At 36.4% G+C, this 24,510-nt stretch overlaps 1 protein-coding gene across 3 annotated transcripts; it reads right to left on the bottom strand.

The window, feature by feature from the left end:
• Positions 1-3,189: 3,189 nt before the first annotated feature.
• SPA17 (sperm autoantigenic protein 17) lies at positions 3,190-24,492 on the bottom strand. 3 transcript variants are annotated; one of them, XM_002754545.7, is made up of 7 exons: positions 24,433-24,492; positions 22,953-23,133; positions 17,203-17,273; positions 6,986-7,072; positions 6,588-6,674; positions 6,178-6,264; positions 3,190-4,043 (listed from the first exon to the last, which is right to left on the bottom strand). In XM_002754545.7, the coding sequence occupies exons 2-7, from the start codon at positions 23,104-23,106 to the stop codon at positions 3,891-3,893; spliced, it is 639 nt and encodes a 212-aa protein (XP_002754591.4). In that variant the 5' UTR covers positions 23,107-23,133; positions 24,433-24,492; the 3' UTR covers positions 3,190-3,890. The 3 variants fall into 3 exon arrangements, with proteins under 3 accessions (XP_002754591.4, XP_035120844.3, XP_054097664.2); XM_035264953.3 differs by having other exon boundaries at positions 6,178-6,261; XM_054241689.2 differs by having other exon boundaries at positions 6,986-7,069.
• Positions 24,493-24,510: the final 18 nt, after the last annotated feature.

Here is a 24,510-nt window from a genome sequence, read left to right as displayed (position 1 = left end):
CATTCTTAGGGAGCAGAACCAGTACCTAATCATGAAACGTAATTCCCTCCAATAGAGGAACCTGACAACCATTGTCCAGTGAGATTTCCTAATTGTTATGGACCAGTGGCTATGGTCTGCCTCCATTTTTCTCCTTTGTGAATAAGGGTATTTTTTTGTGGTTATTATTGTTGCTAATCCATCATTTGTTGTATGTTTGGTATGTGAGAAAAAGATACTTGCTCTTTTAATTCATAGGTCTCTATGTCAGGAAGAGCTATATCTGGACCTGATGTAGATCATGAGATCCTGGACTTCAAAGATGTGATGGAACTTTCAGGGTTTTGGAATAGAAGTGGGTCTAGTTTGCATGTGGGAAAGATATAATTATAATCAAGAAAGCAGATTAAATTACTGGTCCCAATTCTTCACTATTCTGTAGTAGTATTATGCATACATGGTGAACAGTGTATTTCCTCATCCTCTTTGGGCTTCATTTGATGACTTTTTTTTTTTTTTAAATATGGAATGTCAGTGGAAGTGATATTATTAGCAAAAGCTTAAAGTACTCTTGAATGCTGGGTTTTCCTGTTTGTCTTCTGTGGCCAGCATGAGAAGAGCTTGTCCTGGATAACATCTTTCAGCATGGGCTCAGAATAGGACACGTGAAGCAGAGGCGCTGTGCTGCAGTTGACCCGTGGGCCCACAGCCTGAAGCAGACCTTCCTCTTGTCAGCCCACGAACCCAAAGCAAACCTTGAGGTTGTGGTCCAGCCTAGCTCAGCTACATTACTACTGACCTACAGACCCAAGAGAAAAGATAATTGTCTTAAAGCACTGACTTTGGAATGGGTTGTGCAGCAGTAGTGAGACAATCACTGACCAGTATGGGTTATCGCAGTAATTCACAAGGACATCATAAGAACTAGGACCAAGGTGGTAACAATGGAAGTGGTGAGAAGTAGGCAGATTTTGAATTTATTTTCTAGGTACAGCCCACAGGTTTTGCTGATAGATTGTATATGGGGTGTGAAAGAAAGTGAAGCATTAAAGATGAATTCAAGGTTTTTGGCCCAAGGAAATGGAAGAATGGAGCAGCCATTTTTGAATGGAAAACTTGGGTGTGGGGAAGTTTCAGATTTGGGGACAACATCAGGAGTAGTTTTTGATATGTTACTTTTGAGATGCCTATAGACATCCAAATGGGGATGTTATATAGGCAGTTGCATATAGATACAGAAGTTCTCAGGCAGAGGAGAGAAAGGTCTGGGAGTAATCATTAAGAACAAGGATTTTGGCCGGGTGCGGTGGCTTAAGCTTGTAATCCCAGCACTTTGGGAGGCCGAGGCGGGTGGATCACAAGGTCAAGAAATCGAGACCATCCTGGTCAACATGGTGAAACCCCGTCTCTACTAAAAAATATACAAAAAATTAGCTGGGCATGGTGGCGCGTGCCTGTAATCCCAGCTACTCAGGAGGCTGAGGCAGGAGAATTGCCTGAACCCAGGAGGCGGAGGTTGCTGTGAGCCGAGATCGCGCCATTGCACTCCAGCCTGGGTTAACAAGCGCGAAACTCAGTCTCAAAAAAAAAAAAGAACAAGGATTTTAAAGCTATGAGACTGCAGGAAATCGAGTGAGTATAGAAATGGGGTCAAAAGACTGAGCCTAAGGGCCCTTAGTATTCAGTGGTTGGGAAGTTGAAGAGTTACCAGGAAAGGGAATTGAGAAGGAACAGCCAGAGAGATAAGAGGAAAACCAGGTAAGTTCTAATAAAGTGTCATTCATATGTGTTGTTTTCATAATATCACATCCATTGCTCAAATTTTCCTTTTTCTCCTTCACTACAAATATCACCACCACTAGATGTATGCGTGTGTGCGTGTGTATGTGTATGGAACGCAGTGTTAGCTACTTTATAACAAGAGAATTACTAAAAAAGCTAACTTATTTCTTTTTTTTTTTCCTGCTATATATTCACTATGGAAAAAAAAAATCTCTTTCTCTCTCTGGTCTCCTCTCCAGGTCAGGGAATCTAAATCTTTGCATAAATTCTGGGTCCACCTTGATAATCCTCTAAGCAGAATGGCTTTGTTCCGGAGGGGAAGGTGTTGGAAGCTGGTGCTTTCCGTGGAATGGGAGGGATGAGCAGCTGGAATCCTGGAGGATTGATTTCTTTTCCTCTCTAAACCAGGAGGAGAGGGGTTAAGGAGGGAAGGAAGGGGGATATTAGAGACTTGTATTTGGCTAGCATGAAATTCTCTACAGTGGCAGCAAGACTTTAGAAGGAGAAAGGCCACCTGTATGAGTGGACATTGGAGAATGAATGCCATAACCTTAAAAGGGTTGGTGTGAATCAACTGTGTTTGAGTGGAGATCACTTAGGTGAACCTCTGTTGCAGTGCCTGATATAAAGGCTCAGTGCCAGGAATGGCAGTGAGGCACCTGAAATAAAACTGCTTTGGAGAAAGAGTAGGTCTAAGCCTATGACAAGGATCAAAGTGTTTGTAGAAGAGTATTTGTTATGACATAAAATATATCTGGTTTTAGAAACTCCTCAGGACCGGGCCATCCTGCCTTGTTTTTGACCTTTGGGAACAATGGCTATATAACTATGAATGAAGAGAGATGTAATCCTGGAACTAAAACCATCCACTGTGGTGCAGGCAGGAATTGGAACCAGCCAATCACCTCAGTCTGCTGGACTATGTTACAACATTATGGTAGAAGGCAACAGCATTAACTAAATGGTAAGACTGTACTTTCTACCTTTTGTATTGGGAAGAGAACTGCACCCTTTGGTCTAAGACATGAACCCTCAGTTTCTTGGACAATCAAGGTTAGAGAGGCCTCAAAAAGGAGAGACTGAACTTTCAAAAAATAAGGCACCGAGGATTTGAATGGTTCAGTGAACCATTCAAATAAGATATAAAGCCTCTGAGTTTGTAAAATAGCCATTACCATTTGTATATTTTTTCATATACCATTGTATATTAAAAAAAACTTGGGAAGTTTTAACTGAAGAAGACAGCATGATATGATAGCTTTTGCTTTTTCCAATGTGATGTTCTGGAGAGCAAAACAATAAAAAATTGTAAGTTGCATGAGTGTAAGAACAGTATTCACTACTAATCCCCAGCACATGAATAGTGCTCAATACATTTTCAATAAATAATCGAATGCATGTAGGATAAATGAAAACAAGTGGGTTAAATTTACAAGGGGGCAGATTTTTTTTTTTATTTTTTATTTTTTTAGACAGTCTTGCTCTGTCGCCCAGGCTGGAGTACAGTGGCACAATCTCAGCTCACTGCAACCTCCGCCTCCTGGGTTCAAGTGATTTCTTCTGCCTCAGCCTCCTGAGTAGCTGGGATTACAGGCGCATGTCACCACGTCTGGCTAATTTTTGTATTTTTAGTAGAGATGAAGTTTCACCATGTTGGCCAGGCTGAAGCAGGCAGAGTTTTGACCCAGCTTATCTTTCTAACAATTCTAAATTTAAATAGACTACCCTTAAAAAGCAGTGAAATTCTTTATCACTAGGAGTGAAACAGGAGCTAAAGAACATCTTTGGGGGATGTGATAGAGAGGATTTATTTATTTGATAATGGTGAGACCACATAACCTCTGAGATCTCTGTAATCTCAGATACTTTAGTTCTATAACTCTAAATCTAAGGGTCTCTTAGATAGGCTTGAGACAAGTGTAAACAAACTCATGATCGCAGAGAAATCTTCAAGTGGCATGTTTCAATGGTACCCTTATTAAACAAATGCTCGTGACAGATTTTCACAACAGCAACAAATGTTATTTCACAACATCGAATCTTCCTTACTCAGGAAAAAATGACAATAACAAGAAGATTAATGGAGTTGAATTATACTTCATGTTTCCTGGAGGTAAAAATAAGTGTCCTCACTTGTTTTCCTCTTTTTCTTCATCTTCCTCATTTTGAAGACTATCTGTTTTCATTTTCTTCACCTCCTCTCTGGCTATGTGTCCCCGGAAGGCAGCCTGGATTTTGACAGCAGCAACCTCTTCTTTTTCTTTATCTTCCTCAGAAGAGTCCTTCATTGAAAGGAGAAAAAGTCATAGACTCTTTAAACATGCCGTATTTTTGATGCCATAAAAAGATATGCATAAAATTTAATCAATTTAGGGATGCAACTATCAGAGATCTGTTGCTTCCTGAGGGAGTTTCATATATTGTCACATTGTATATGCACCGAATGGCAAATGCCAAAATAGCAGGCATTTTGTTTTGTTACTCTTTAATATGTCCCAGCAACAAAAGATCATTGCCAACTTTCCTTCCCCCAGAATAGTGCCTATTTCAGTTTCCTTAAATAGGTACTATTTTGGGGGGTTGGGGGAGGGACAAAAAAGAATCCTTGAGGCATGGTAAAAATGTTAAGAATAATAATAAATGTTATGTCTAAAAATAATCATAATTACATACAATAAATTAGAAATAACTTCTCAATTTCTAAATGATTAGCTAATCAAAGTCATACATTTAAAGTGAAGTACCAAAGAGAAATCCATTTAGTCCAATAAAGTCAGTTTTAACATGGTTTGTTGAACTTTGGCACATACCATCTTTTTTAAAAAAAATGGGTATACATTTTTAGGTATAAATTTACAGATAGTAAAATGCATGAATCATTAGTGTACAACTGAATAAATATATAGCTTTTAATATATCTTTAAATATTATAGAAATGATATGTATACACTTCAAAAACTCAAATGTCATTGGCAGTGAAAGCTTTCTCCCCCTATTCAAATCCTGCTCCAGGGAGATACCCATTATTATGAGTTGAGTATCTATATCCTTCCAAAATTTCTCTATATGCAAATATATTCATATGGGTATATATATATGCCTTTTTATTTTAAAAATGAGATCATGCTAATCACAGAGTTCTGCAGCTACTTTTTCCATGTAACAATATATCTTGGTTCTCTTTTTCTGTGTTATTAGTCAGTGTATAACTCTGCCCATTCTTCTTTTTTATGACATCATTGTATTATATTATACTGATGTACTTTTATTTAATATTTACTCAATCTCATATTAATGGGCCTTTGGGTTGCTCAAGCTCCCAGCCCCCCATTATAAATAGTAAGACAAATCTAGCTCAAACTTTTAAATGCAAACAGAATGGTACTAAATTCTTTGAGATGACATCCTAATACAGGCAAATGAAAACAGTCCAGTTGGAAATCAATGAGATCCCTATTCAAACTCATGAAAACCTGTGTAAGAGCAGCTATGAAAGATGTAAGGAAATAAAACTCCCTTCTTCCTTGACGTCCTGTTACATCTTAGTGTTAGGCTTATTGGGTTGTATTGATATAATTCTGGAATAACCTGTACATCTTATAGGGAAAAGTCACACATTACTAGGTAGGAGGTAGGGTATTCCTTGAGGAGATATCCATTCTGGGTGCCAGTTACTGGGCAACTACCTGGGACCTGAGACATAAAAAAGAACTCAGAAGTTTGAACTTCGACATTGTAGAGTGAGTTCTTCTTTCTTATGAGGCCTAGTCCACAAGAGTCTGGACTATGAAGAATATAAACAATCATGTACTGGTAAGTGTTTTAACAACTGGCTCTCCAGAAAAAAACAAAGCCCAGATTTGCAGTGTTTGCCATGGTCTTAAAATTCTCATTGTGGATGATTCAAGTTATTAAAGTGACATTACTGAACATGAGCCTGGGTAGAAATGTGCACAATTGTCTCTTGAGAGCTGGCTCTAGCACACCACTGAATATAGGTATCTTTGAGGGTGGACCTCTCTATGTCTTGACTGCTTGGATGTAGTACATCAGGCACAGAGGCATTTTTGTAGGGGGTTATGCGTCGAAGATGAATAAGCCATATTGCTGTGAAGCCATTATTTTGGCTTTATGTAATTCCCTGTGATTTTTCTTTTGTTATCTCTGAATGTTTGCTATTGTGTAGTGGTGACAGCATCAGTTAGTGAAAAATTCCCAAAGTGGAAGATGAATCTGAAGGATCACAACTGGGGCTGTGAGTTCTGTCTGCCCTTCCCCAGAGGGAGATTTTCCATCCATTAACACTCTTGAAAAATAAGATTTTATTTTTAAGGGAAAAATGAGTTTTTGATCATAAGAGGCATGGCTGAAAATGATCTACCAGTTATTTTATCTGTACATTAAAATATTACATACTAAGATGGTGACTGGTGTTTCTTCCTCCTTCCCAGATATCTGAGACTTTTCTTGTTTAGGATCACATTTCTCAGGTGGTTCTTGCTTCTGGACAGATAGGAGAGAGCGAAATTAGCCATGTTTCCAAACTAGCAAAGTCTTGTTTAGAAGTAATTAAAAATTACTTTAAATTACTGAGAAATAGAGGGAATTAAATACTACATATTTAGTATTTAATTTAATCAAGATATTATCTTGATGTTAATCTTTATCTGGAATTTATCTTGATGTTAATTATCTGGAAGGTAAAAATCATAATTTTGACAATAAAGATAACAGACATTCACTGGAGTTCAATTTTAAATTCGGCAATATCATTCTTTGTACATGAAAATATCATTCTTCAATAGTACATTAAAAATATTACATACTAAGATGGTGACTGGTGTTTCTTCCTCCGTCCCAGATATCTGAGACTTTTCTTGTTTAGGATCACATTTCTCAGGTGGTTCTTGCTTCTGGACAGATAGGAGAGAGCGAAATTAGCAATGTTTCCAAACTAGCAAAGTCTTGTATAAAACTGTTTAGAAGTAATTAAAAATTACTTTAAATTACTGAGAAATAGAGGGAATTAAATACTACATATTTAGTATTTAATTTAATCAAGATATTATCTTGATGTTAATCTTTATCTGGAATTTATCTTGATGTTAATTATCTGGAAGGTAAAAATCATAATTTTGACGATAAAGATAACAGACATTCATTGGAGTTCAATTTTAAATTTGGCAATATCATTCTTCAATAGTACATTAAAAATATTACATACTAAGATGGTGACTGGTGTTTCTTCCTCCTTCGCAGATATCTGAGACTTTTCTTGCTTAGGATCACATTTCTCAGGTGGTTCTTGCTTCTGGACAGATAGGAGAGAGCGAAATTAGCAATGTTTCCAAACTAGCAAAGTCTTGTATAAAACTGTTTAGAAGTAATTAAAATTACTTTAAATTACTGAGAATTAGAGGGAATTAAATACTACATATTTATCTTTAATAAGGAAAATACATTAAAACAAGAATAAATAATTAAAGCTCTTAAGGGAATATGTGTAAACAAATATTAAAGACCAAATAATTGGCAAAACATTTGATCTGTTGCTTTTGGAATGTGTGTACCACTGTTTTATGTTCAAAGTAAACCACTGTCCTATACTAAAAGTTGATAAGATGCTATAATGAATCCTGAACAAAGTATAAAAGAGAGATTCCAATAGTTTCTAAAATAGGAATAAAATAAATGGCATTGTCTTCTATAGTGTGGCGTCAAGTTGAATTTTGAGTGAGGTTTATGAATTAAAACTAGTAAAAGAAGCAAGTTTTGCTGTGGCGTTTTGCTTTATGATTTAAATATAAAAGGAGAAACCACCTCTGCCTATTTTGAAATGGTTAAGTCTTCCTCCCCAAACTAAAGGCATTGCCAATTCACACCTATTGAAAGAGTTTCTTTAACCCATGAAACTGAAATTTAAGAATATGTAATCTAATCAAATAAAACCTTTAGAATAAAAAAAAAACTCCAGAATTGCTATGTGATACAAGGATTTAAAATTTTCAACATTATTACTTTATTTCAATAAAACATGAATACAAATAAAACATGAACACAGAGAATCTAGTAAAATAGAAATAAGCAGAAATAAGCAGAAGTTCCAAATGGATGGAACTTCACTTTCAAACTCATGTAAGAAGCGACAACTACTTCTTCAGGAAATCCCTCAAATCTACCGGAGAACACCATCAAAACCTGAACTTTGTTAATTCTTTTCAGTTCTAATATCTGCTGGTGCTTTGTGGCTAACAGTATTAACTCAGTTGTCTAGAGCAGTGTTCTCCAATTTTAATGTACCTACGAATTACTCCAGTGATCTTTTAAAAATGTAACTTCTGATCTGTGGACCTGGGGAAGACAATACTTTGAATTTCTTCTTTTTTAAAATATTTGTACAAATTAATAGAGTACATGTACAGATTTGTTATAGGAATGGACTGGTGATCAAGTCAGGGTTTTTAGGATGTCCATTACCCAAATAATGTCCATTTTACCCATTAACCAATTTCTTATTATTATCCCCCCTCCCACCTCTCCTCACTTTTTTGAGTCTCCATTAACTATCATTTCATTCTCTATGTCCATTTGAACACATTTTTTTTAGCATCCACTTATGAGTGTAAACATCTACTACAAGTCTTTCTGTGCCTGGCTTGTTTTACTTAAGATAATGGCATCCTGTTTTATCCATGTTGCTGGAAAAGACATAACTTCTTCCTTTATTATGGCTGAATTATATTTCATTGTGTATATATCCCATATTTTCTTTATTCATTCATCCATTGGACTGATATGCAGGTTGATTCCATAATTTTGCTGTTGCGAATGGTGCTGCAAAACAACATAAAAATGAAGGTATCTTTTGATGTATTAATTTATTTTCCTTTGGGTAGATACCTAATAGTGAGATTGTTGGACTGAATAGTAGTTCTATTTTTAGTTATTTATAAAATCTCCGTACTGTTTTCCTTAAAGGCTGTACTAATTTACGTTCCTGCCAACAGTGTATAAGAGTTCTCATTTCTCTATATCCTTGCCAATATGTTATATTTTTTTGTCTTTTTTATAATAGCCATTCTGAGTGGGGTAAGATGATACCTTATTGTAGTTCTGATTTGAACTTTTCTGATGATTAGTGATATTGAGCATTTAAAAATATACCTGTTGGACTTGTATGTCTTCTTCTAAAATATCTCTATTCATGTCCTTTTCCAAGTTCTTGTTACTTTTTCCTTTTCTTTCTTTCTTTTTTTGAGACAGGGTCTCACTCTGTTGCCAAGGCTGGAGTGCAATGGCATGATTATAGCTCACTACAGCCTTGACTTGTGGGCTCAAGTGAACCTTGCACCTTAGCCTCCCAATTCAAAGTATTGTTTTCCCCTTTCACCTTAGCCTCCCAGAGAGGTGCACACCACCACGTCTGGCTAATTTTTTATAGAGATGGGTTTCACCATGTTGCCCATGCTAATGTCAAACTCCTGGGCTCAAACAATCTTCCTGCCTTGCCTCTCAAAGTTCTGGGATTACAGGCATGAGCCACCATGCCCAGCCCTTTGCCCATTTTTAATGGGATTATTTATTTGTTGTTGTTGAACTGTTTGACTCCCTTGTGTATTTTGGATATTAGTCCCCTGATGGATGAATAGTTTGCAAATATTTTCTCCCATTCAACAGCTTGTCTTTTCACTCTGTTGATTATTTCTTTCACTGTGCAGAAGCTTTTTAGCCTAATTAAGTCCCATTTGTCTATTTTTGGTTTTGTTGCCTGTGCTTTTGTTGTCTTGGTCATATATTCTTTGCCTAGACCAATATCCAGAAAAGTTTCCCCTAGGTTTTCTTCTAGCATTTTTATACTTTTAGATCTTATGTTTAAATCTTTAATTGATGATGAGTTGATTTTTGTATATGATGGGAGATAGGGATCTAGTTTCAGTTTTCTATATATGGGTCTCCAATTTTGCCAGCACTATTAATTGAAGAGGATGTCCTTTCCACAATGTATATTCTTATCAGTTTTGCTAAAGATCAGTTGGTTATATGTATATGGGTTTATTTCTGACTCTTCTCTATTCCGTTGATTTATGTGCCTGTTTTTATACCAGTTCTATGCTATTTTGGTTACTATAGCCTTGTATTCATTTGGTGCAAAAGTAATTGCGGTATTTTTCTACCGAAATAGCAAAAACTGCAATTACTTTTGCACCAAGCTATAATATCATTTGAGTATCATTTAATAATGTGATATCTCAAGCTTTGTTTTTCCTGCTCAGGATTGCTTTGGCTATTTGGACTCTTTTTTGGTTCCATATGAATTTTAGGATTGTTTTTTCCAATTCTGTGAAAAGTGAGCTGGTACTCTGATAGGGATAGCATTGACTCTGTAGATTGTTTTCAGGAAAAGAATGGCCATTTTAAAGATGTTAATTCTTCTGATCTATGAGCCTGGGATGTTTTTCCATTTGTTTGTGTCATCTTCAATTGCTTTCATCAGTGTTTTATCATTTTTTCTTGTACAGATTTTTTGCCACCTTGGTTGCATTTACTCCTTGTTTTTTAAAGCTACTATAAATGGGATTGCCTTCTTGATTCCTTTCTCAGGCACCTTGTTATTAGTGCATAGAAATGCTACTGATTTTTGTGCATTGATTTTGTATCCTGAAACTTTAATGAATTCATGTAACAAATCTAAGAGTTTTCTGGTGGAGTCTTTAGATTTTTCTAGATATAAGATTATATTGGCAGTCAGGCATGGTGGTTCATGCCTGAAATCCCAGCACTTTAGGAGGTCAAGGCAGGATGATCACTTGAGGCCAGGAGCTGGAGACCTGTCTGGACAACATGGCAAAACCCCATCTTTCCAAAGACAAAAACATTATTCAGTGTGGTGGCACATGTTTGTAGTCCTAGCAACTTGGGAGGCTAAGATGGGAGGATCCCTTGAGTCCAAGAGGCCAAGGCTACAATGAACTATAATCACACCATGCCACTCCAGCCTGGATAACAGAGTGAGACCTCATTTCTGAATATATAATCATCTATATATAATATAATATATCTATGTCTATATATATCAGCAAACAGAGATAATGACTTACTCTTTTCCAATATGGATGCTTTTTATTTCTTTCCCTTGCCTCATTGCTCTGGCTAGGACTTCCAGTACTATGTTGAATAGGAGTGGTGAAAAATCCTTGTCTTGTTCCCGTTCTTTGGGGAACTGCTTTCACTTTTTTTCCTATTCAGTATAGTATTAGCTGTGGAATTTTTGTATATGGCATTTATTGTTTTGAAGTATGTTCCTCCTATGCCTAGTTTGTTGAGAATTTTTATCATGAAGTGATGTTGAATTTTATCAAAGCTTTTTCTGCATATGGTTTTTGTCTTTCATTTTGTTGATGTATCACATTTATTGATTTACAGATGTTGAACCATCCTTGTATCCCTGGTTTAAAACTGACTTTATCATGGTGTGTTACCTTTCTGATGTGCTGTTGGATTCTGTTTGCTGGTATTCTGTTGAAGATTTTTGCATCTATTCATCAGGAATATTGGTCTGCAGTTTTCTGTTTTTGTTGGGTTCTCGTCTGGTTTTGATATCAGGGTGATACTGGCCTCATAGAATGAGTTTAGGGACAATCCATTTTCTCAGTTTTTTGGAATAGTTTCAGGATGTGTGGTATTAGTTCTTCTTTCTATGTAGAACTGGGTAGAATTTGGCTATGAATCCATTAAGCCTGGCCTTTTATTTTGGTGGTGATGGTGGGGGCATATTTCTATTACTGAATCAATCTTACTACTTGCTATTGGTCTGTTCAGGTTTTCTATTTCTTCCTGATTCCATCTTGGTAGGTTGTATGTTTCCGGGAATTTATCTATTTCCTCTGTGTCTTCTGGTTTGTGAGTGTACAATTGTTCATCATAGTCTCTGATGACTGTTTATGTTTCTGTACCATCAGTTGTAATGTCTTATTTTTCATTTCTAATTTTATTTGGGTCTTCTTTCTTCTTGGTTAGTCTAGCTAGCCATTTATCAATTTTATTTATCTTTTCAAAGAACCACTTTTTTTGTTTTGTTAATCTTTTGTATTTTTATTTTAGTCTCCATTTAGTTTTGTTCTGATCTTTGTTCTCTCTTTTTTTCTGCTACTGTTTGGTTTGTGCTTGCTTTTCAAGTTGCTTGAGGTTCATCTTTCAATTGTTAATTTGTAATCTTTCTACTTTTTTTGATATAGGCATTTATTGCTATCAACTTCTCTCTTAGCACTACTTTTTCTGTATACTATAGGTATGTTGTTTCCAGTTTTAATTAGTTTCAAACTTTTTAAAAATTTTCTTCAAACTTTAAATTTGTTTCAAACTTTTTAAAAATTTCTGTCTTGATCCAGTAGACATTCAGAAATATGTTGTTTAATTTCCATGTATTTGTACCATTTCCAAAATTCCTCTCAGTGTTGATTTTTAGTTTTATTCCACTGTGGTCTGACAAGATACTTTATACTGACTTTTAAAAATTTGTTGAGACTTGTTTTGTGCCCTAATATAATTTGGTCTATTTTTGAGAATGTTCCATGTGCTGATGAAAAGAATATATATTCTGCAGTTGCTGAATAGAATGTTCTGTAAATGTTGTTAGGTCCATTTGTTTAAAGTCAAATTTAAGTTCAATGTTATGGCATTAGTCCATTTTCAAACTGCTATGAAGAAATACCTGAGACTGGGTAATTTATAAAGAAAAGAGATTTAAATGACTCACAGCTCTGCATGGCTACGGAGGCCTCAGGAAACTTACAATCATGGTGGAAAGCACCTCTTCACAGGATGGCAGGAGAAAGAATGAGAGCAGGACAAAGGGGAAAAAGCCCCTTATAAAACCATCACACCCATGATTCAATTACCTCCACAAGGTCCCTCCCATGATATGTGGGAATTAGGAGAACAACAATTCAAGATGAGATTTGGGTGAGGACACAGCCAAAGCATAACATTTGGCCCTGGCTCCTCCAAAATCTCATGCTCTCACATTTCAAACACAATCATGCCTTTCCAACAGTCCTCCAAAGTCTTAACTCATTCCAGCATTAACCCAAAAGTCCAGGTTCAAAGTCTTATCTGAGAAAGGCAAGTTCCTTCTGCTTATAAGCCTGTAAAATCAAAAGCAAGCTAGTTACTTCCTAGATACAATGTAGGTACAGGCATTCAATTAATACGCCTGGTCCAAATGAGCGAAATTGGCCAAAACAAAGGTGGTACAGATGCTATGCAAGTCTGAATCCAATAGAGCAGTCATTAGACCTTAAAGTTTCAAAATGATCTCCTTCAACTCCATGTCTCATATCCATGGTGTGCCGATGTAAGAGGTGGGCTCCCATGACATTGTCAGCTCCACCCCTGTGACTTTGCAGGGTATAGCTCCCCTCCTGGCTGCTGTCATAGGCTGGCATTGAGTGTCTGCAGCTTTTCCATGTGCACAGTGCAAGCTGTTGGTAGATCCACCATTCTGAGGTCTGGAGGATAGTCACCCTCTTCTCACAGCTCCACCAGGCAGTGCCCCAGTGGGGACTCTGTGTGGCTGCTCCAACCTCACATTTCCCTTCTGCACTGCTCTAGCAGAGGTTCTCCATGGGGGCTCTGCACTTGCAGCAAACTTCTGCCTGGACATACAGGTGTTTCCATACATCTTCTGAAATCTTGGTGCAGGTTCCCAAACCTCAATTCTTGGCTTCTGTGGACCCACAGGCTCAACACCACGTATAAACTGCCAAGGTTTGGTGCTTGCACCCTCTGAAGCAATGGCCTGAACTGTACATTGGCCCCATTTAACTACAGCTGGAGCTGAAGCAGCTGGGACACAGGATACCATGTCCCAAGGCTCCAGAGAGCAAGAGAGCCCTGGGTCTGGTCCCGGAAACCATTTTTTCTCTCCTAGGCCTCCAGGCTTGTGATGGGAGGTTGCTGTGAAGGTCTCTCACATACTCTGGAGACATTTTCCCCATTGTCTTGGTGATTAATATTTGGCTCCTCATTACTTATGCAAATTTCTGCAGCCAGCTTGAATTTCTCCCCAGAAAATGGGGTTTTCTTTTCTATTGTGTCATTAGGCTGCAAAATTTCTGAACTTTTATGTTCTGCTTCCTCTTGAATGCTTTGCTGCTTAGAAATTTCTTCCACCAGATACCATAAATTATCTCTCTCAAGTTCAAAGTTCCATAGATCTTTAGGGAAGGGGCAACATGCGCCAGTCTCTTTGCATAGTAAGAGTGTCCTTTATTCCAGTTCTCAACAAGTTCCTCATCTCCATCTCAGGCCACCTCAGCCTGGACTTCATTGTCCATATCACTATCAGTATTTTGGTCAAACCCATTCAACAAGTCTCTAGGAAATTCCAAACTTTCCAACATCTTCTTGTCTTCTGAGCCCTCCAAATGGTTCCAACCCCTGCCTGTTACACAGTTCCAAAGTTGCTTCCACATTTTTGGGTATCTTTACAGTAGTGCCTCACTCTCTGCAGTACCAATTTTCTGTATTAGCTAGGCCACAGTGGCTCATACCTATAATCCCAGAAATTTGGGAAGCAGAGGTGGATGGATCACTTGAGGCCAGGAGTTTGAGACCAGCCTGGCCAACATGGTGAAAATACAAAATACGAAAATTAGCTGGGTGTGGTGGTAGGTACCTATAATTCCAGCTACTTGGGAGGCTGAGGCAGGAGAATCGCTTGAACCTGGGAGGTGGAGGGTACAGTGAGCTGAGATTATGCCACTGCACTCCAGCCTGGGTGAGAGAATGAGATTCTGCCTCAAAAAAAATTACTGTATTAGTCTGTTCTTACACTGTTATAAAGAAATCCTGAGACTGGGTAATTTATAAAGAAAAGAGGTTTAATTGATTCACACATCTGCATGGCTGAGGAAGCCTCAGAAAACTTACAATCACAGTGGAGGGCATCTCTTTACAGAGTGGCAGGAGAGAGAATGAGAGTTGAGCAAAGGAGGAAAAGTCCCTTATAAAACCATCACCCCCACAGTTCAATTACCTCCAACTGCATCCCTCCCACAACATGTGGGGATTCTGAGAACTACAATTCAAGATGAGATTTAGGTAGGGACACAGCCAAACTATATCAGTTACTTTGTTGATTTTCTGTCTCGATAATCTAATGTTATGAGTGGGGTGTTGAAGTCCCCCACTATTATTGCATTGCAGTCTACCTCTGTCTTTACACATAGTAATTTTTTAAAATGAACTGGTTGCTCCAGTGCTGAGTGTGTATATATTTACAATTGTTACATCCTCTTGCTGAACTGATCCCTTTTTCATTATAAAGTGAACTTGTTTGTTGTTGTTTTATACTGTTTTTGACTTAAACTGTTTTACTGAATATCACTATAGCTACTTCTGCTTGCTTTGGTTTCTGTTGGCCTGGAATATCTTTTTCCACATCTTTACTTGAAGTCTATATGTTTTTACAGGTAAGGCAAGTTTCTTATTAGAAGCACATAGTTGGATCATGTTTTTTTTTTTTTTTTAAGAAATCCATTCAGCCCATCTATAGCTTTTACGTTGAGCATTTCATCCATATATGTTTAAAGTTATTATTGATATGTGAAGTTTTGTTCCTTTTGTCATATTGTTAGTTGTTTTCTGGTTATTTTATATATTATTTGTTTCTTTTTCTCTTACTGTTTGTCATTGTGGATTGGTGGAATTCTGTTGTGGTGCCATTTGGTTCATTTCTCTTCCTCCTTTGTGTGAGTTTTATACTTTTGTGTGTTTTCATGATGCTAAATGCCATCTTTTGGCTTCTAAGTTGAGGATTTCTTTGAACATTTCTTGCAGGACAAGGTTAGTTTGCTTGTTTGGGAAAGCCTATTTTTCCTTCATTTATGAAGGTTAATTTTGGTGAATGTAGAATTCTTGGCTGATAGTTGTTTTCTTCCAGCATTTTGAATCATCATCCCATTCTTCCTGGCCTGTCAGGTTTCTGCTGAGAAATAGTTACTAGTCTGATGGGTTTTCCCTCAAAGTTGATGTTTTTCTCTTGCTGTTTTTAGAATTCACTCTTTGACTTTAGATAGTGCTGTGGTGAAAACTTTTTTTTTTTTTTTTTTTGCATTGTATTCATTTGGGGATTCACTGGGCCTTTTATATCTGGATGTTAAAATCTCTTGCTAGGCTTGCAAAGTTTTCATCTATTATTGCATTAAATAGGTTTTCTAAACCTTCTGATCTTTATGTCCTTGGGGATACCAATAATTCAAATATTCAGTTGCTTTATGTTATCCCAAATGTCTTAATGGCTTTGTTTATTCTTTTTTATTTTTGTCTGACTGGATTGTTTCAGAATTTTTTTGTTCTACTTAGTCTAGTCTATTGTTAAAGCTTTTGAATATATTTTGCATTTCCTTCAATTCCAGAATTTCTGTTAGGGTTTTTTAAAAATAAAAATCTATCTCCTTGAATAATTTTTCATTTATATCCTTAATTGTTTCACTGAGTTCTTTGTATTGCTTTTCAGATTTCTCTTGCACCTCACTGACCATATTTAAAAACCAGCATTTTAAATTCCTCACCTGAGACCTCAAGAATTTCATTTTGGTTATGATCTATTGCTGAAGAATCGTTATGTTCATTCTGGGGTGTCATATTTCCTTGTTTTTCATGTTTCCTGTGAGACTATGAATTTCTATCAAGTTTCCAGTTGATTCCAATAATGCTGATACCACACAGCCTTTTTCAACCAGGATTCATTATCTAAGTCATAGAATACAGAGAATGTTTTGAGTGCCTCTTTTCTCAATTCTCCCAAGGATGGTACACAACCAGAACCATTCTAGATACAAAGCAGGACACTGATTCCTTATATGCAATTAGTGCCTTTGGTTTAGGGTTTAATTTTTTTTGAGGAAACTTGGTTGAAAAAGTTGTCTTTGTAAAGCTGCTAAAGAGAAATATAGGCTTAGACTCTGAACAAACTAGCTTTATAGAGAAAACTATACCATTACCATCTTTGATTATAATTAGTCTTTTGTAATATATCACTGATAATGAAATAATTGGACTAATAGTGTTTTAGTCTATGAAATAGACTATTAATATAGACTATTCACCTATTAATTCAGTAATTATTTGTTGAGTACCTGCTATTGTTAAGCACTGTGATGCTGAAAACATTTGAAGAATAAATAATGAAATAATTATTCATAACTTTCAAGCGCCTTCTTCCTGTTGATCATTGTTAAACTTAAGTGAAACATCTGTACACGACTCAGATACTTTAGAAAAAAATTCTCATAAAAAATCCCAGACCAATTAAAAAGATTTAATAAGTTATTTGTGATGCCTCCTCACATAATTCTCACAATTCTGGGGATAGCCTAATAATTGCTAGCTGTTGACAGAGAAGAAATAGCCAAATCCAATAGCTTCAAAGGACCATACCTCAAATGCATGATTGTTATAGAAGCGGTCGTCTATCTTACTCCCCCATTCTGCTGGATCAAAGTTGGTTTCTAAATAATAAAAATATAATAACTTCAGATATATTTGAATGCATCAAGGTAAATGGAGAATAGTAACACAAATATAAGTTTCTTGTTTCAAATTACAGGTTCTTTACTGACAGTCCAAAATCTTGTTGATATTGTACATAGCCTAGCACTGCAGACATTACCAGTGATTACCATTCTGCTGGATCAAGTTGGTTTCTAAATAATAAAAATATAATAACTTCAGATTTATTTGAATGCATTATGGTAAGTGGAGTTTCTTGTTTCAAATTACAGGTTCTTTACTGACAGTCCAAAATCTTGTTGACATTGTACATAGCCTAGCACTGCAGTCATTACCAGTGATTATTAAATATACAATTACCAATTGAACATTGGATGAGCCTTTGGGGATATTTAGAAAAGCACTAAAAACATAATTTCTGCCTTAAGAGAATTTATAATAAAATGGGAGAAAGAACAAAGGCCAGTACCTAAATGTAAATGTTGACACTTAGAAACATGCATTAGTAAACACAGAAAAATGTATAAAACTAAATGTTAAGTTGTCAGAAAGTTTGGAAAAGTGAAGGATGAAAGAAATTTTAAAAATAATATGTAGACAGTTGACATAGACAAAGACAGGTATTTATTTTTAAACAATTTTTTCTTTAACTTTATAGTATGAAAAATTTCAAACTTAGAAAGTAAATAGGAAAATAAACTCCCATGTGCATATTGTCTAGATTCAATTATCAACCCGTGATTTACTTTGTTTTATCTACAACCCTTTCTTCTGATTATTTCTAAACCAACCCCTTGCATCCTGTTATTTTATCTACAATTACTTATTTCAGAATGTATCTCAATATATACTTTTAAAATATAACCACATTATCATACTTCAAAATACTAATATTAATATTAAAATATTAATAATTCCTCAATATTATCAATTATTCAGTCAACTATCCAAATTTCTTCCATTGTCTTATTTATTTGTTGGTTCAAATCAGGATCCCCAAAATGGGGATGCCCAGTCCTTTGTTATGTCTTTTAAGTTTCTTTTAAAGATCCCTCAGTCTGATAATCTTTCCTTGCAATTTATTTGTTGATGAAATTAGGTCATTTTCCCTTTGAAGTTTTTCATAGTTTGGATGTTTCTGACTGTCCCCATGGTGGCTTTTAACAAATTCTTCTGCCTTTCAATTTCCTGTAGACTGGTAGGTAGATGTATAGGGTTGATCTGATTTGGGTTTGATGGTTTGATTTTTTCAGTAAGTATACTTAATTGGTAGTGCTGTGTAATTCCGTCATAAAATTTATGGTTACTCCTTTATAATTTTTATGGGCCCCCTGATGATCCTTGCTTAGATCATTTTTTTTAGAGGTTGTGAAATGGTAATGCTCTAATTCGATCAATACTTATTTATTTTCTGGAGTACTCATTAAGGAGAACTTTTCCTCATCAACTGTTTGGTTACTCTGAAGAACAGTTCTTACAGGAAAGAAAGGTTAAAGGTTTAGTTCTTTCCTTTTATTTACCAGTTTTCAGAATAATCAGTTGAATTTCTAGAATCCTTTCAAGATGACCAATGAATGTTTTTAACAACCACAAATTCACAAATGTTTAAGAAAATGGATGCATTTCAATCCAATGCATGTATTATTCTTATTATTGAAGCTCTAATTGTTAAACATTTGTGCAGTGGTAGCTTATTCAGGTGCTCAAATGTTCCTGAGTCCCTTGGAAACACCTCTCGTAATCTTTGATAGCATCCTTCTTTTCTGGTATGGCAAGGTGTTCAGCCTAATCTTGTATATTTCCTGCCAAGTTCATGAAATTAGCTTGTTCTCCAAGAAGCCTTCATTCCTGGGAATGGTATTTAGTGACGACAACCTAGAAGCCAGGTACTCACTGGTACTGGGTTGGGCATTGTTTTGAGGCCTTTAAGTACAAAGCCAGAAAATACTTCTTTCATTTTTCAAAGAGAGAAAACATGAGGTCACACTGATATTTTTCAACTCAAATTTAGGATTACAGGATTTTATTAACCTCTTTCATTTTCTTACTTGAATGTCATTTTTCCTATACCAAAAATCTTATTCCTAATAACACTAGCTTGGTTGCTTACTTGCTTTGTTCTACAATATATAATTTCATTTTGTTTTTAGGATATATGCACTAGGCATGCACAGTCAAATTACTGCATTTTAATATCACTTGAAATAATTCCTTTCAGTGTGTGTATGTCACTCAGTCAATACTAGTTAGGCTTATGTTTCACTTTGCTTTTACGGTTTAGAAATTGCTTAACAATTTTTAAATTTAAAATTATAACTATGCTAAACTTTTATGACTCCAAATTCAAGATATTTTATATCACGTTCCCTCTACTGTGTTCACTTTCTCCTAAAGGTAAATGTTAAGTTTTTAAATATTTACTTTTCCATTTAAAAATATAATCGAAGCCGGGTGTGGTGGCTCACTCCTGTAATCCCAGTACTTTAGGAGGCCAAGGCTGGCTGATTGCTTGAGTTCAGGAGTTCGAGACCAGCCTGGGCAACATGGTGAAACCCTATCTCTACAAACAAAACAAAACAAAACAAAAATTAGCCCAGTGTGGTTGTGTATGCCTATAGTTGCAACTACTTGGGAGGCTGAGGTGGGAGGATTGCTTGAGCCTGGGAGGTTGCAGTGGAGCCACAATTGTACCACTGCACTCCAGGAGTTTCAGAACAGTCTGGATAATATAGAGAGATCCCCCATCTTTATTAAAAAAAAAAAAAGTAGCACATTAAGCACACTTTTTCCCATCTTGCTGTTTTCACTGAATATATCCTGATACTCCATAGTATCACCTATAGTATCATCAAGCAATCTTTCTCATTTTTGAAAACAGTAATATGTATTATTCAGTTGTGTAGATGTACTATATAGTTTGTTCACTCAACCTTGTATTATGAACATTTGGGTTGTTTCTACAAAGAATAATGCAATGAAAAATGTAGAAGTGGAACTTCTGGGTCAAAGGTTAAATACATATATAATTTTGGTAGGTATTGCTAAGTTTCCCTCCTTGAAATTATGGCATTTTGCTTATCCACCAGCAATGTATATAAATGCTTATTATCACACAGCAGTGCCTACAGAGTATGTTGAGTTTTTGCCAATATAATGGAGGGATTGTTATTGGAAGCTCAGTGCAGTTTTGATTTGGACTTCTATTATTATCAATTATGAATTAGTTTGAATATATTTTTGTGAGTGCCATTTGCATTCCTTTTTGTGTGAATTGTTTGCTCATATCTCTTGCCTATTTTTTCTATTGGGTTCTATAGCCTATAACACACTGGTTTTTTTTTTTTTTCAAACTATTTATTAGGGCTATTAACCCACTGAGATATAAATTGCAAACATTTTTTCTGTTTGTCTTTTGTAGTTTTGTTTTCCTCACAGTGCTTTTTCTCATGTAAAAGTTTGCTTCTATGTTGTCAAATTAAAACAATCTTTTCTCTAATTGCTTCCGAATTTTTGAAGCAATTAAAGCAATTTACCTAGCAAAACTTTTTCCTCTCTTATAGAGAGATTCATCCATATTTATCTGTACAGTTTCTTTAAAAAAATATTTATATACTCGACTAATTTGGAATTTGTCCTTGTGTATAAGAAATTGATCCAATTTTATCTTTTTCCTTTTTAAATCTCAAAATAATTTAAGAGTCCATCTTTTTTTCTAGTGACCTGAAATACCACTTAAATCATATACTAACATATTTCCTGTCACAAAAATAAAAATGAAGACGAGTAACCACCTATGATGAATGCTGGCAAGAGAATTCTTGCATTGTGTAGGAGACTGAGTTAGTGAATTCTCAAACTTATATCATCTAGATAATTTGCCCTTGGTTGAAAAGGGTGTAATTGGGTGTGGTGCTTACAATTTTTTCAAATGGTTTTACCCATTGTTTATTAGAGAGCTAGTGTCCTGAGACCATTAATCTGAATCATTTGCTTTAATTACCGTGATCTGATAACAATGACGCAAATGTTTTCATGATGAGATGTTTCTGAGTTCTAAAATTAAATAAATGACTAAAGACTTTTTACTGCATGAATTTGTAGTTAATCTTATAATAAAACTAATGTTCACTACAATTCACCTCTTTTTCCAAAGAATTTTATTTTTTTTCCCCCTTTCAACTTTTATTTTAGGTTCAAGGGATGCATATGCAGATTTGTTACATGGGTAAACTCTATGTGGAGGGGATTTGGTGTGGAGACAATTTTTGTCACCAGGGTAATCAGCATAATGATTGATAGGTAGTTTTTCAATCCTCACCCACCTCCTACCTCTACACTCAAATAGGTCCCAGAGTCTGTTGCCACATAATTTCTCTTAATAACGTTCCTCTTCTATATATAGTTTACCAAATGTTTTCAGTGGAAAATATTTAAAGTTTCAGATTGTGCAACAAATATTCACACTGACCGGATATGGAAAAGACCGGCAACATTCAGGAAATTGGCAGAGATTTTGAGCTCTGCGAGGGCAGGGCAAAAAAGCAAGCGGGTGGAGCTATGAAGTGTGTATGGGAGTTGCTTTAATTCTACCCTTGTGCTAGGTTTTCTTCCACTATAAAATGATAACAATAGAATGTTTGCTTGTGCCTATTTCTAGTCACCTTTACCACTCCACTGGAATGCTGTAATAAAAAGTAATGATGACAAGAGTTTACACAAAATGGATGTTCTAATCAAGAATGGCTTTCTGGGGGTTGGGGCGGGGGTCATGGGAATGGGGAAGGGGACTCACTTTGTTGCCCAGGATGCAGTGCAGTGGCTATTCGTAGGTGTAATCATAGCTTACTACTGTTCTGAACCCCTGGGCTCAAGTGATCCTCCTGCCTCAGCCCCTGAGTAGCTGGTACTAAAGGTGTGCACCACCATGTCTGGCTACGGATAGGTTTTTAGTACAAAACTGGTCAAGTCCTGATAGTCATAAACCTTCATGGTTGGAGATTTAGAAATTTTATTTATGGGAGTGAAGGGACTTTGCTTTGGCTTTGAACCAAAGAGTTATTATTAGTGGGGTATCTTGGTATCTGTGCAGGATGGGACTTAGCATAAAGAATAGAAATTACCTTTCCAGGCTGGCAGTCCAGCTTTCAAAGCAGTTTGTCTGTGCCTTTATTGCAGTACAGTTTCATATACCCCAGTGAATATCAGTTTATTTAAGGAGTGCAGAATTCTTTTTGCAGCACTTATAATACTTTCAAATGAAAGGAATCAAAATGGAAAGGAAACCACAGACAACCATCTCAGGAATAATAGTCAACTGCCAGGGTGACACGGGAACAGTGTGCTGGAATGTGGTGAGGGTAGACTGTATGATCTTTTGTACCCCCACTGATTTCTCCAGAGAAATGTATGCTCTTTTGAAGTTACCTTCTACACTGTATGTCTGTGAGAAATACAATGAAGAAGGTCTGAATAATGAACTGGTAATCTTCCATAATGTGAAACTAATTTAAGAGAACATACCACAGAGGTACATACTGTTTCAAAGAGCAAGAACTGTTATCTGAAATTCCTTGCCTCATAAAGGCTTTCTGCAGAATGGAGATGGTCTTAAGCAAGTTTTACCATAAACAAAGGCTTAGTCTCCTATTTAAAAAAGTGACTACTTTTAGAAAGCTTACTCTCTCTTTTCTCTAGAAGGCTCTGAAAATATGCTGCTGCAAAAGCTGGTATATTGTCCGGTTGTTCTCTCAGAATCTCGCGTGTCAGCCCTTCAAGAAGATTCCCAAATCCTTGTGGAATTCGACAGTGGGTGTTGGAGAATGGAATCGACATCTTCTTGGTAAGAACTGCCTATGGAACCTAAAGATTCATTAAAGAGTACTGTCTTTAAATTTGTCTGATTTTACTTATATAATCACAACTATGCCAACGAATTATTTCTGAGACCCACATTTTTTTGGACTTGAATTCTTTTTTTCCCCAACACAATCCAAGTCCATTCATTTCTTCCAAAGAGTTTTGAATTCTCCGTTATGAATGAGAATAATACAAACAGACCTATTCACTAGGGCAAATCGTTTTTTTAAAACACTACAAAAAATCACAATTTCAATATGACTTTTTGTCTCTTTACCTTTAGTATTCTCAAAAGGTAACAGTAAATTTTTACTATCACACAGGAATTTAGAGAGAATGATTGTTAAAAAGTTAAACTGAATATCAATTGCCGAGAATACCCTCTTTCAAGCATATATATATATATATATATATATATATATATATTTTTTTTTTTTTTTTAATTAAAGAGTAGAAATTAGTCCTGGTTCTAGAAATCAATTTGTTGAACGAAGAAGTTGCACAATCTTTCCCTTTGCTGCCACTTCTGAAGCATGACCCCATAATGCTTGGAACACCTTTGTACTGTGGAATGGGGTTGTTCGTGCCTAGGTGTGAGGGAGGGATGGGATGGGATAGGGGTGTGTCATGATCTTGAAATCCCAGCCTCTAAAGTTTTGGGATTCTTATATTTTCCGGTTTCTTCTTGACCAGGCTATCTCTTCCTGTCTTGGAATACAAGGGCTAGATTAAGGGTAGCTGCTAAGCAGAGGACTGAGCTACTGAGTATGAAAAGAATCCTCAGGGACTGTTAATATGAAAGTGTGTGTCAGTGAGGAATAGAGGCAGAGGCCATGGTAGGGGTCCAGGTTGGGGGAACTAGACGGTTTAATGAGGTTCAGTCTATGGAGGGTTCTCGTTTCATCGTTTTTTTTTTTTTCTTTGAGACGGTGTCTCTGGCCTCGAACTCCTGGGCTCCAGCGGTGCTCCCGCCTCAGCCTCCGGAGCAACTGGGATTACAAACGCGCGCGACCACGCCGGGCTCTTCTCTTTTGCTTTTTCTGAGAGAGCAGGAGATGGGGGTATTGAATCATTCTAGGGCGGTGAAAAGGACTGGCGAGACCGTGAACCAATGTAGGCAGAGGAGGGAGGGCGGAGGGGGTAGACCCGTGTAGTCGAGAGCAAGACATTGAGGACCTGGGATTTCAGACTCCCGCAGAATAGGCTGCCTCTAGGCTGTGTTTGGGATGCTGAGAGAATATGAGAAACAAAGGGAAAAGGCAAAGTTTTGGTGTCGGAGAGGAAGTAGAGAAGCGACCTCACCTCCTTTCTCTCCCAGCTGGTGCCGCTGGTTCCTCTTGTTTTTCTCGTTGCTAAGTAACCGTTATTTCTTTAAAAAAA

Source organism: Callithrix jacchus, chromosome 10 (assembly GCF_049354715.1).
Source record: "Callithrix jacchus isolate 240 chromosome 10, calJac240_pri, whole genome shotgun sequence".
In the NCBI taxonomy this organism is placed as follows: Eukaryota; Metazoa; Chordata; class Mammalia; order Primates; family Cebidae; genus Callithrix; species Callithrix jacchus.
Note: the sequence above shows the minus strand (reverse complement) of the source record. Positions and strands in the feature narration are given on the sequence as shown.

Coding starts and splice junctions, on each gene's coding strand:
- SPA17 (XM_002754545.7), bottom strand. CDS start 23,106: ATGTCGATTCCATTCTCCAACACCCACTGTCGAATTCCACAAGGATTT. Junction 6,675..6,985: donor AAACACCAGTCACCATCTTA/GTATGTAATATT, acceptor CTATCTGTCCAG/AAGCAAGAACCACCTGAGAA. Junction 4,044..6,177: donor AAACACCAGTCACCATCTTA/GTATGTAATATT, acceptor CTTTCAATGAAG/GACTCTTCTGAGGAAGATAA.